Raw genomic sequence first — 13,843 nt, 5'->3', positions numbered from 1 at the left:
AAGCAGGTTAGAAAAACCCGACATGTGGCTGGGCACAGTGGCTCATGCCTGTAATCCCAGCACTTTGGGAGGCCAAGGCAGGCGGATCATGAGGTCAAGGGATCCAGACCATCCTGGCCAACATGGTGACACCCTGTCTCTACTAAAAATACAAAAATCAGCTGGGCGTGGTGGTGTGTGCCTGTAGTCCCAGCTACTTGGAAGGCTGAGGCAGGAGAACTGCTTGAATCAGGGAGGTAGAGGTTGCAGTGAGCCAGGATCGCGCCTTGTGCCACTGCACTCCGGCCTGGTGACAGAGCAAGACTCTGTCTCGAAAGAAAAAAAAAGAAAGATTCGATATGTAACAGCATTTGGTTGGCTTCTGCTGCCACATCAACAATAAAACAGCACTTCGCAGGCCAGTCTAGAAAGTGGAATTTTTCTGTCATTCACACTGGCCACTCCAAACACTACTCACAGTTCATCTGAATTAATAAGCATTTATTTAATAAGTACCGGGCATTAAAATGTTGACATGATACTGCTAATCAATGTGTAAAATGCAAGCAATATAGGATGGCCTAGATTTTAAATCAGTCCCAACCTTTTTCATTTGTGGATTTGTTTGTGTTTGCGGTAGTAGGAGAGGGCACAACACTGCAATGAGGAGAAAAGTACCAGACTAGGAGCTGAAAAGCTCGGCTCTGGTTCGCACGTTACCACAAATGGGCTTTCATTTCCTCTTCTGTAAGATGGGGATAGTCTCCCACAGGGTGGCTATGAGGATCAAATGCAACAACTCATGAGAAAAGCAGTGGAAACTGATAAAACACATGCACATTTGAGGGAGAGTTGCTCCTCTTATTACTGAACTCTGAGAATTCCTCATACCCAAAGCACCCAGGAAAACCACCTAGCATGAGGCCTCAGCAAAGGCCAATCACAGCCTCAGCACTACACAAAAGCCAGTGCAAGGTAAAGAAACCTACAAGGGGGCTGGGCGCGGTGGCCCAAGCCTGTAATCTCAGCACTTTGGGAGGCTGAGACGGGCGGATCACGAGGTCAGGAGATGGAGACCATCTTGGCTAACCCGGTGAAACCCTGTCTCTACTAAAAATTACAAAAAACTAGCCGGGCGAGGTGGCGGGCGCCTGTAGTCCCAGCTACTTGGGAGGCTGAGGCAGGAGAATGGCATAAACCCAGGAGGCAGAGCTTGCAGTGAGCTGAGATCCCGCCACTGCACTCCAGCCTGAGTGACAGGGTGAGACTCCATCTCAAAAAAAAAAAAAAAAAAAAGAAACCTACAAGGGCTAAACAACCAACGAGAGGAAAGCAAGGAAAGCAGACATGTGGACATCCTGAGTCACCGCATGGAGACAAAAGGTGGTAAAGGCCTTGTGTGCCTCTGCTTCCCGCAATCTCTGATCAGTTTGGGGTCACTGTATAGCTCTATTTCCAGTACTAGCATAGCCACAGGGGTCAGTCTCTTCCCTTTATAGAAATCCCACATGGGCCAATAAGACAAGTATTATCGTCTTCACTTTACTGACAGGACAACAGGTCAATGAAGTGACTTGCTTAAGGTCAGCCGGGCAACTAGGCTGAGAAACCAAGCTTCCTGACCCCCCTCCCCCAATCCACTCTCTCTCCTCAGGTGGTTACACACCAACATCAGTTCCCATCTGTGAATGATCCACTACGGGTCAGGTCCTTAAGGGCAGGGGTTCTGCAGGTGAAGACAGATTTGAAGAGGTGAAGTCACATGCCTGTGGTACAGTATCCCCCGCTCATCCATGGTTTCACTTTCCAAGGTTTCAGCTACCTGCCATCAACCTTGCTCTAAATATATTAAGTAGGGCCAGGGCGTGGTGGCTCATGCTTATAATCCCAGCACTTCGGGAAGCCGAAGCAGGTAGAACACCTGAGGTTGGGAGTTCGAGACCAGCCTGGCCAACATGGTGAAAGACTGTCCCTACTTAAAAAAAAAAAAAATACAAAACACAAAATTAGCCAGGCATAGTGGTTCATGCCTTTAATCCCAGCTACTAAGGAGGCTGAGGCAGGAGAATCACTTGAGCCCAGGAGACGGAGGTTGCAGCGAGTCGAGGTCATGCCATTGCACTCCAGCCTCGGCAACAAGAGTGAAACCCTGTCTCAAAAAATAAAAAAAAATAAAAAATAAAAATATTAAGTAGGCCAGGCCCAGTGGCTCACGCCTGTAATCACATCACTTTGGGAGACCCAGGTGGGTGGATCACTTGAGGTCAGGAGTTTTGAGACCAGCCTGGCCAACATGGTGAAACCCCATCTCTACCAAAAAATACAAAAATTAGCCGGGTGTGGTAGTGGGTGCCTGTAATCCCAGCTACTTGGGAGGCTGAGGCAGGAGAATCGCTTGAACCTGGGAGGTGGAGGTTCCAGTGAGCCGAGATCACACCACTCTACTCCCGCCTGGACGACAGAGCGAGATTCTGTCTCAAAAAGACAAATAAAAATATTAAACGGTAGATTCTAGAAAGAATGCGTAAGTTTCAATTGCGCGTCATTCTGAGTAGCATGATGAAATCTCACACCACCCTGCTCCATCCCACCTGGGATGTCCTTTGTCCAGCATGTACTGTATCACAGTGCTTGTGTTCAAAGAATCCTTATTTTATTTAATAATGGCCCCAAAGCGCAGGAGTAGCAATGCTGGCATATTGTTATAACTGTTCTATTTTGTTATTAATTATTGTTGTTAATCCCTTACTGTGCTAATTCATAAATTAAACTTTATCACAGGGGTGTATGTATAAGACAAAACATAGTCTACATAGTGTTCAGTACCATCTGAGGTTTCAGGCACCCACTGGGGGTCTTGGAACGTATCCATTGAGGATAAGATTTAACCTGCTGCTGTGCAATTCTAAAGCTGGCCCGCTTTCCACTATCTCTCCACCAGACACGCTGCCTCAGGATTCTAAGAAACCTCAAGAGGCAAGGTTTATTTTGCAATTAGGATGGTTGTCCCTGGTATCAAGAACAGATTTCTTCAGAAAATCAGCATGACCTAGAACTTCTTTCTTATCTAACAGTCCTTTTGCTATTTCTAATGAAAACTGAAAAAGTCAAACAGACTTTATCCAAATAGGAAAAAAAAAAAAAAAAGATGAGCAGAACTAGACTCTTGATTGGAAGGACTGAGAATGCAAACTTTAACCAGAAACCATTTCCCCTTATCCCGCCCTGCCCCCTCTTTTTGAAGTGCCAGGAGCAGCTACAAAAACAAAGATGACTCCTAGGGCCAGGGGAAGCTTGAGTCAAGGCCAAAGGTCCTGAAATCTGAAGGTCCAGGCCCAAGGGCACAGACTTTACCTCTACGAAGGAGAGATCTGGCAGTATCCCTAGCGAGCAGACAGCCAGCCTGAAAGAGAGAGGAATAGAGGGGTACAGTTCCACAAGGCTGACCTCTGCACTGGACTTGAGGCCCGTGAACCTAGTGATCTGCAAAAACGAGTTTACATAACAGGCCTTTGTGTTGTCCCAGATAAGAGTGAGTGGAGGAGCTTCAGAATGTTTTAAGGATTTAGAGCCAGCTGAGATTTCCTGAGGACACTGAGGTGGGGAGGAGGGAGGGTGGGGGAGGGGCAAATTCAGACCTAATCTGTCTCATCTAGGGAGGAAAACAGTAACTGCAGCACTAATATAATATATATTTATATTTATAAATCCTTGTTTTTAAATAAGAAATGAGTAACACTGATGGCTTCTCAGAGGACACTGGGTGGCTTACGGGACAAACACGGAAGACTTTTCACTATACACCGTTTGAAGTTTTTAAAATTTTGAAATCTATTCAAAAGTAAGTCATGGAAACTTTAAACTCTTTCAAGCATGTTCAAAGTTTTCTGACAACCCTAAGAAAGAGGCAGAGCAAAGACCATTAGTCCCATTTCACAGATGAGGATGCCTGAAGTTCCAAGGAGAAAAAAAATGAATTGCCCAAGTCTGTGGCAGGGTTGAAGCAAGACCCAGAACTTCAGGCTCCTAGTCCAGTGCTCTGTCAGAGACTCCACAGTATACAAGACAAGCAGCACCTCAGATTCACTTTATAAGTCCAGTTCTCATAGCTACAGCCAAATGCATCCACAAGAACACTGGAAATGACCACCACACACAAAGCCTTACTGACTCGTACAGCAGTGTCTCTGAGCTCTTTGGGTATATCTACACGCTCTGGTTAATAATTGATAAATGTTGATAATAATTGATAAATACCCTAAAACTCTTTAACTGTCAACCCCAATTTTTCTAAAATGCCCGATTCCACATTCTTCTCTCAGTGAACGCAATGGCCACAACCGCATTTTTATTAGATCCATTCACTTTCAGAATCTCAGGGTCATCTTTATGAGTTCAGAGCAAATCAGAAGGGTAGTCAAGTAAAAATGAGGATTGGGCTTAGCAGCCAGCCAAACCCTTGGTTTTGCCACAGACTTGTAAGTGACCTAGCCTCAGCTTTCTCTCTACAAAGGAACCAATTAACAGGCACATATTGGACACCATGTGTTTGACACTGGCCCACGGGATCCCTGTGTCTTCAAGGAGCTTAACTTCTATAGGGGGAGATGACAAAAAAAAAAAAAAAAAAAAAAAAAAAAAAACAACCACAGTTAATTTGATGCTCTGGTAAGTGTTATGACCAGATACAATAGAGTTACAGAATAGAGGACCTGGGAGGTCAGGCAAGGCCTCTCTGAAGATGTGGCATTCATGTTGGGACTTGAATGATGAAGTAGCAGTTACAAGGGGATGTAGAGGCAGAGTATGACGGGCAGGGGAAGAGATGCAAAGGTCCCAAGGCAGGGGTGAGCCTGCCATGTTGAAGGGCTAGTGAAGCTGGAGAGCAGGCAGTAAAGGGTAGAGATGGGCCTCTGTCTGCCTCTCCAACTTCATCTCTTTCCAGAGGTCCATCTCTTTGGGGAAGGTGTTTGGAGGTTATTCTGGTTGTAATGGGAAGTGGCTACAGAAATAAAGTAATTTTATTAAATCTGTGATTCTCAATTTTTTTTTTTTTTTTTTTTTTAGCAGCAGAACTCTTTAGTCAAATAACAAGAAGAACTTCAACATACAACTAGATAAAGGTATTGCTCTGACTGGTTGGGAAACTAGTTAAAGCCCTTCTGACCTTCTCTCTGCCCTCTTGGCCTTTCTCCTCACCTTTCAGTACCTCCAAGCTCACAGGAGCTGGAAAACCACCAGGTGATCCATCTCTAAGCTTCCTCAGCTCTAATAAAACCCAGCATCATTGTAAAGAATCACAGGGAAAGCTTTAGGAAATAAGAATGGATGCTTGCTGGACAAGCATCCCAGGCTTCCCAAGACAGGCCCTGAGAAGGTTTATTTTATTTTATCTTAAATAGATACCACATCTCACTATGCTGGCCAGGCTCATCTCAAACTCTTGGCATCAAGCAATCTTCCTGCCTCGGCCTCCCAAAGTGCTGGGATTACAAGCATGAGCCACCGCACACAGCCCCGGGAAGGTTTTACACTAAATCCCTGATGTGAACTTGCTTTCCACAGAAAAAACAACAATAAGTTCTGGTTTATCAAGGGTTTCAGTTAAAATCACACTGCTGAAACTACAGAGACAAAAAACAGATTGGGGGTTGCCAGAGGATGGGGTGAAAGGAACTGACTACAGAGAAACAAAAGGAACTTTCTGGGTTGATGGAAAAATTCTCGATCTTGATTGTGGTGTGGCTGCTTGTCTGTGTACGTTTGTCAAGTTCATAGATCTGTGCACCTCAAGTGGTGAAGGTTTACTGTGTGTAAATCAGACCTCAAAAAACTTGACTTAAAATCACATTGCCAAAAGACTACTCACTCAGAGGCACTTTACAGATGGAGGAGGGAAAACGGCTTGCTCCTGCTGAGGCAGCGGACCCCAGGAATCCTGACTCGAAGGACAGTGTTCCCTCAAGTTCATGGCTGCCCAGTTTTAATTTGGAGCCCCTGCAGTGAGTCAGACTTTAGGTTTTCCTGACTGCAAAACGAGGTGGTAAACAATTGCCAGAGGCTTCCCCACCAGACAACGGGATTCTGAAAAGCTGTCCACCATGGAGGAAAAAATCTGCTTTGGAGTCAGAAAAACTGGGAAAAATATTCCCACTTCTATCACTTCTTAGCTGTGCGCCCAGGCTCCATCCTGTGTGAGTGGGGGTAAGAATTCCCTCCAGTCAGGCCGGGCGCGGTGGCTCAAGCCTGTAATCCCAGCACTTTGGGAGGCCGAGACGGGCGGATCACGAGGCCAGGAGATCGAGACCATCCTGGCTGACACGGTGAAACCCCATCTCTACTAAAAAATACAAAAACTTAGCCGGGCGAGGTGGCGGGCGCCTGTAGTCCCAGCTACTCGGGAGGCTGAGGCGGGAGAATGGCGTAAACCCGGGAGGAGGAGCTTGCAGTGAGCTGAGATCTGGCCACTACACTCCAGCCTGGGCGACAGAGCGAGACTCCCTCTCAAAAAAAAAAAAAAAAGAATTCCCTCCAGTCAGCAGAGAATGCACCTGTAACCCAGCTAATTCCCAACAGCCTCTCAAGGGCAGCAGTTATAACTTGGAGAGGTTTTACCACAGCTACACAGCTCTTCTACTCCCCAGCCCCCAGGCTGCTTCCTAGGAAGGACAATCTGGAGGTAACCATAAGGAAAGGAAATAACGAACTGGCCAGCCCTGCATTGCATAACCTGTGCACAGTAAACCAGGAGCTCTGCTAGGGCACAGGCTGTAATCTCAACAGGTAAACAGGAACCCTGCCCCCTCCCTGACCACCATGAGCACCGGGCCACCTCAGACACTCCAGGAGCAGACCGATAGCTCATGAGGAGGACACCACTGCTCTTTAGCCTGTATTTTCACACTCCCCTTTCCCTGCAGCTGCTGGCATCATCACTGGGTACACACTCATTAACGGACACTCCACCCACTCCAGCTCTTCCCTGGCTATCTGCTCCAAAAGGGTGGTCCAGAGTGACTCAAAGCTGCCTTCTGCACCTTGCTCTTTTCCATCCACGGAGCCCAAAACACAGACCCCAGAAGACGATTAAAAAATAAAAATTAAAAAACCCTCAGGCAGGAGTTTCTGCTTCCCCGTCACATCTACTGAGAGGCACTGTGGTCACATAAAGACTGTTGACTTTTTTCTCCACCGTGGGGCAGGAGGGAGGCAACACCCAGAAATTATCCCAATTTTACAGAAACAAAGACAAAGAGCTACGTATCCTAGCCAAAGGCAACAAGGAGCAGGCCTAGAGCCACCCTGAGAGGCAGAGCCCAGCAGCAGCAAGGCTCCAGTGACTCCCATATCCCTGGCAGAGATCGTCCCAGCCCTGTGCTCTGAGAGGTGTCCTGAAGATCATGGGGACTGGAAACCATGAAAGCAAGCAAAGATTTCTGTACAGTGCTGTTCAGAAAAGTTACTGAGTGCCTTCAGCCCGGGGTCTCCCGGTTGAATAGGGACTACCTAACACCTAGGTTAAGTAAATCTGATTTCATTCATCGCAAATATTTATCAAACCACTGCCAGGACATTGTGGCAACCACATCCTGCTGTTTTTATTCGGAGCCATTGCCAAAGTTTGGTCCTTTCCCCCACCTTCCGGTATCTGTGAAGTTTTCAGTTTCTATCAAACTCCAGCTGGGGGAGGGAACCGGGGCTGGCCCTAGTCGAGTAAAGTTCCACCACCAGGTCCACAAAGAGACTGCAGGGAGGCGTGGCCAGGCCGGAAATTCTGACAAAAAGTTTTGCCCTCCGGTCCTAGAAGCAACTACTTCCTGATCGCTCCTAGTCCTGAGGTGGGGGTGCAGTTCTCTGGCTGAGTGCCCCGCCGGTGGGCCGAGCTGGAGGTTGCCACTGCGGTGGATGGAGGTGGGGGGTCTGATCTCCGTACTCCGAGGCGCTCCGCTAGTACCTGGAACAGGGGAGTCTAACCCCCTGCCACCCAATGGCTAAAGTTATTTTGGAGCACAGTCCCCCCCAGGGTATGAGCTCCGGAGGGCAGGGCCGCCACCTCCACACTCCCTCGCCCCTCCTCGCAACCCATGGCCAACGCTTTGAGGACTTGAACCCGGCCCAGACCCCGGGGCCCAGGCCTGCTCCGACCCGAGGAAGGAAAAAGGGGAAGCCAAAGGAAATTTCAGACGGCCGCGGGGTGCGCTGCCCCCGCCCCGCCCGCCGAGGGAGCCCCTTCCAGGGGCCCTGGCCGGCCTCCCACCTTGACCCGCTTGCCCTGGATCTCCAGCGTCTTCATGGTGAAGTCGACGCCGATGGTGCTTCCCTGGCGCTCCGAGAAGGCGCCGGTCTTGAAGCGCTGCACCACGCACGTCTTGCCCACGCTTGCGTCGCCCACCAGCACCAGCTTGAACAGGAAATCGTACTGCTCGTCCGGGTCCCCCGGGCCCGGGCCCGGCCCCGCCATGGCCTAGAGGGAGCCGAAGGGCCGGCGCTCTGGACGCTGGGACCGGCCTGAGCTCACGCAAGCCGCGGGCCGAGCTCCGCCCGCTCCAGCCGGCGGGCCGCCTGGCTACGTGGAGCGGCCGCAACACCTGAACCCCCAGCACTGCCGACCGCCTGCCTCGGCCTCGGCCCCGCCCCACCCTGGCTCAGTCCCGCCCCAACCTGGCTGGGTCCCGCCCCGGCCCGGCTCGGCCCCGCCCGGACTCGGAGCCCCGCGGGTTCCGCTCCGCCCCGGATCCGCCAAGCGGGGCCCGCGGCAAAGCTCCGGCCCGTCCTCAACTCCGAGCCAGGCCAGTCCGGCCTTCAGGCCCGCCCCAGCCCGCCCCCGACTCCGCCCCACCCGGGCTCCGCCCTCAGGCCGGCACCCACTCCGCCCCCAGCCCTATCCTCGGGCCCATCTCGGCCCGACCCCCCGGTTCTGCCTACGTCCCCGCCCCCGACTCCGCCCTCAGCTCCGACATTGACTCCGTCCCCAGGACCACTTCAGCGCGCCCAGTCTCCGACCCGACTCTGCCCTCAGCCCGACCTCGACTCCGCCCACAGGTCCACTTCAGCCCGCCCCGACTCCGCCCTCAGACCGAACTCGACTCCGCCCTCAGGCCCACCTCAGCCCGCCCCGACTCCGTCCCCAGCTCCGACCTCGACTCCGCCCTCAGGCCCGCCTTAGCCCGCCCCGACTCCGCCCTCAGCCCGACCTCGACTCCACCCCCAGCTCAGACCCGACTCCGCCCACAGGCCCATCTCAGCCCGCCCCGACTCCGCCCTCAGGCTCTCCTCAGCTCTTGACTCCGCCCAACCCGACTCCGCCTTCAGCCCGGCCCCCAGCCCGACCCCGCCCTTAGCACCCTCGGCCCCTCCTGCATCAACACCCCGGCGCGCCCACACGGCGGATCCGTCTGGCCCACAAACCACTGCCCATCCCGACCCTTCCTCAGCTGGGATCGCAGGTGCTGTCCCGCGCCTCCTGCCCGCCCCCCACGCAGGCCTGATCTGCCTGCCGGGATCCCCTACCTGCTGCTTCCCAGACCCCCGGTCAGGAACAGGCGAAGGCCATGGCAGGAGCTCGGGACCTGCAGGCCTAGACTTAGAATGACCCCCTCCGGAATGGATCACGGGGAACGGGGACGACCACAGCACCTGAGTGCCCACTCTGACAGGCGGGCAGTGCAGAGTCCCTGAGAGTGGCGGGGGTCACTCTTCCCAGGGGCGGAAGGGAAGGAAGGGAGCAGGCTGCAGAAGGCCAGAATCCAGGCTGGCTACAAAACTGCGGAGGAGGCAAAAATCCTGGTGGGGAGAGGACCCAGGCCCCCATTTCATGGGAAGCTGGGCCAGAAGGAGGAGCTGGGAGCTCTCATCTCCAAAATGCAGCCTAGCAGTGGTTGAAGCAGCTGCCAAACGGCTGGATGACCCAGCTCAGAGCAGCTACAGGCCCATTTGGGAAACTGACCCAGCCAAAAAGCACCAGTCTAGGAAGAGGAACAGAGAAACTTGTGGGGGACTCTGAGGAAGGGAAGACTAGCTCCTGAGTTGGCCCAGTGAACCAGGGCCCATCAAAGAAAGGAGATCCAAACATCTGTAAGAAGCTTATACTAGATCCAATAGGATTGGGATTCCCAGCTCCCAAGATGGGAAGGAATTAACAGCACCCCTTACCCCTCCAGACAGCTCCCTTGTGGCACTCCAATTCCAGGTATTCAACACATTTAATGAATGCCTGCTACAGGCGGGCACTGTCCTGGGGCCTTGTAATGCACCTGTGGACAAAGCAGACAAAAATCCAGGAGAAAAGGGGAGGGTCTTCCAGAAGCTGAAGGAGACTTCAGAGATTAAGTCCCCCAGTGCTACTGTGAGGACCCAAGCCAACCTTTCAGGTCAAGATGGGAAGGGACTGAATAAGCAGTCTGCAAAGGCAGACCCCATGGAGAACGTAGAAGAGTTGTTTGTTTCTTCTGAAAGTTTGAACTCCAATCTCATGGGAAATACTCAACAGAATCAGGAAACCCCAAAGTGCCACTGAAAAGCAATTGAGAGCCCCGCTTTGGTACACCTGATGGGAGCAGGGAGCTACAGCGGCAGAAATAACCTCCACTCCAGGGTAGAAGTAGACAGGAGATGGGTTGGAAGATTTCTGCATACTGGGGCTAGCTCAGATCAAAGTACAGAACTCCAGAAAACAAGGCCTGCCCCCAGCTCAGAGCAGCTACCACAGCACAGAATGGTGTGGAATCCAGAAGCCAGGATGAAGCGTGGGGGTAGATGGTGGTTGGATAGCTAACTGGCCTTTCCACTGCTCTAGTCTGGAACTGGTTGGGCTGGGACGGGGGACATGTTGGTCTGAGTACAGATTTTGTCAGAAAACCCAGCCACCACTCCCTTGCCTTTGTGGGGTGATTCTAAAATTGGACTGTGGTAAGGGTTGCACAACTCCACAAGTTTATTGAAATCATTAAAATGTAAACTTACAAAGGGTGGGTTTTATGGTATGTAAATTATACCTCAATAAAGCTGTCTAATATCTGCATTTCCTCTTTTGGTGGTAAATTCCTGAGTAGCACAGTGGCATTTTATTTAAAATGGAATCATGCTAATTTGAAATACAGCAATTAAAAATGTTTCATTTAATACATCAAATTTGAAAAAATGTATATTGCAAATTTTTAAAAATAGGTCAAGAATTTAGTTGCTGGGCGCGGTGACTCACGCCTGTAATCCCAGCACTTTGGGAGGCTGAGACGGGCAGATCACAAGGTCAGGAGATCGAGACCATCCTGGCTAACATGGTGAAACTCCGTTTCTACTAAAAATACAAAAAATTAGCTGGGCATGTTGGCGGGCACCTGTAGTCCCAGCTACTCGGGAGACTGAGGCAGGAGAATGGTGTGAACCCAGGAAGTGGAGCTTGCAGTGAGCCCAGATATTGTGCCACTGCCTGGGTAACAGAGCGAGACTCTGTCTCAAAAAATATATACATATATATTATATATACATTATATACATATTATATATAATATATAGATGTGTCAAGAACTTACTTTATTTTTTTATTTTTTTGAGACGGAGTCTCGCTCTGTCGCCCAGGCTGGAGTGCAGTGGCCGGATCTCGGCTCACTGCAAGCTCTGCCTCCCGGGTTCACGCCATTCTCCTGCCTCAGCCTCCCGAGTAGCTGGGACTACAGGTGCACGCCACCTTGCCCGGCTAGTTTTTTGTATTTTTTAGTAGAGACGGGGTTTCACCGGGTTAGCCAGGATGGTCTCGATCTCCTGACCTTGTGATCCGCCCATCTCGGCCTCCCAAAGTGCTGGGATTACAGGCTTGAGCCACCGCGCCCGGCCTTTATTTTTGAGAACACTCTTGTTGCCCAGGCTGGGGTGCAATGGCGCAATCTTGGCTCACTGCAACCTCTGCCTCCTGAGTTAAAGCAATTCTCCTGCCTCAGCCTCCGGAGTAACTGGGATTGCAGGCGTGTACCACCACACCTGACTAATTTTTATATTTTTAGTACAGACACGGTTTCACTGTGTTGGCCAGGCGTGAGCCACCGCGCCCAGCCAAGAATTTAATTCTTTTTTTTGAGACGGAGTCTCGCTCTGTCACCCAGGCTGGAATGCAGTGGCACAATCTTGGCTTACTGCAACGTCCACCTCCCAGGTTCACATCACACCATTCTCCTGCCTTAGCCTCCCGAGTAGCTGGGACTACAGGCGCCAGCCACCACGCCCAGCTCATTTTTTATAGTTTTAGTAGAGATGGGGTTTCACTGTGTCAGCCAGGGATGATCTCGATCTCCTGACCTCGTGATTCGCCTGCCTCAGACTCCCAAAGTGCTGGGATACAGGCATAAGCCACCGCGCTTGGCCAAGAATTTAACATTCTTAAAGCTGGTGGGTGTGTTGAATACATTTTAACTGTGTCATTGCCATGCAGTGGCACCATCTCAGAGGGTATCCCATAATGGCAATGTTCCCTGGATCAGACCTCCTCCAAGTGGCTAGAGGGACATTCGTACCTGGTTTTCTCCTTCCTTCTTTCTCCTTTCATCTTTTTCTTTCTACACTTGCCATTATTAAAATACAAACCTACAACACTATCAAAGAAGTTTTCTTCTTTTTTGGGGGAAGCGGGTGGGGGAGACAGCGTCTTCCTCTGTTGTCCAGGCTGGAGTGCAGTGGTACAATCATGGCTCACTGCTGCCTCACATCTCCAGGGCTCAAGCCATACTCCCAACTCAGCCTCTTGTACTCGACCACAGGCCTGGGACCACAGGCGTGCGTTACTACATACAGCTAATTTTTTATTTTTTTGTAGAGGTCGTATTATGTTGCTCAGGCTGGTCTTGAACTTCTGGGCTCAAGCAAATGATACTCTTGCCTTGGCCTCCCAAAGTGCTGGGATTACAGGTGTGCACCACCACGCCCAGCCCCAAATTTTCTTTATGTGGTGATACCAAGGCTAGTGCTGAAAATGTGCCCCCAAGTGAAAAAACACCATGAAGGCCAGACGCCAACCACAATATCCTGTGTCTTTCATACAGAGGTGCTTGCTACAAAATATTACAAAATTAAAAGTAGAATTGTGAGGTTCCGTGGTGTAATGGTGAACACTCTGGACTCTGAAAATTAAAAGTAGGAATAAAGCAGAAATCGGCTACAGCAGTCATAAACTTTAGTGCTCTGGCTGGTGCTGACTGCTGGCTGGAAAGGCTCCTCCATAGACAGCTCTCTGCACTCACCTGGTGACCAGAGAAAACACAGGCATCCACTCTCTCTCCTCCCAGAATCCCAAATGTCATAAACATGGGCAAATGAGCACCTCCACTCTCACTGCTTCTGTTGATAGCACTGGTCTCACACTTGAGGATCTGACTCAAAATACAGGGGTTAGCACCTCAGCACCCCAGCTCACACCTCCACTGCTAGCCCCCAACCAGACCCAGCCATCCCCTAGAGGATCAGATTGGCTTCCTCCCTGGTCTGTTTCAAGTTCCCCCAGCACAACCCCTACCCTCAACCCATCTGCTGTTAGAAGGGATCTTACAAAGGCATCCCCTGCTCAAGCAAGTTCAGTGCCAAGTCCCAGACCCTCAGGAACGTGCACACGTTTAAGGTTCCACTTCTCCCAACATCATCTCCTCCCCTCAGCCCCTCACCTGATTTCCCAGCCCCTCAAACACATATTTTTTACAGACTTCTACCCTGGTCCAGCTAGAGAGAACTGTGAACAACTCTGCCCTTTCCACGGCTCATTTTGTTGGAAAAGAAACCCAGGCTCAGGGACTGCATGACCTGCTAAAAGCCCTAGGCGTTGCGGCAGAGAAGCAGGACTAAGAGCGCCACGCCAGCCCTCCACGGACACTACCCTCTGCAT

At 50.9% G+C, this 13,843-nt stretch overlaps 1 protein-coding gene across 2 annotated transcripts in view; it reads right to left on the bottom strand.

The window, feature by feature from the left end:
• Positions 1-8,775, bottom strand: part of LOC105477781 (RAB43, member RAS oncogene family) — a 36,976-nt gene extending 28,201 nt beyond the window's left edge. Inside the window, exon 1 of one of the 2 annotated variants that reach the window (XM_011734561.2) lies at positions 8,237-8,775. In XM_011734561.2, coding sequence (XP_011732863.1) covers positions 8,237-8,440 — 204 coding nt within the window. In that variant the 5' untranslated portion in view covers positions 8,441-8,775. The remainder of the gene's footprint in view (positions 1-8,236) is intronic. The other variant, XM_011734562.3, reaches the window with a different exon arrangement.
• Between the last annotated feature and the right edge of the window lie 5,068 nt (positions 8,776-13,843).

Source organism: Macaca nemestrina, chromosome 2 (genome assembly GCF_043159975.1).
Source record: "Macaca nemestrina isolate mMacNem1 chromosome 2, mMacNem.hap1, whole genome shotgun sequence".
Lineage (NCBI taxonomy): Eukaryota > Metazoa > Chordata > Mammalia > Primates > Cercopithecidae > Macaca > Macaca nemestrina.
The sequence above is the reverse complement of the archived record's forward strand: the minus strand, read 5'-3'. Positions and strand labels throughout refer to the sequence as shown.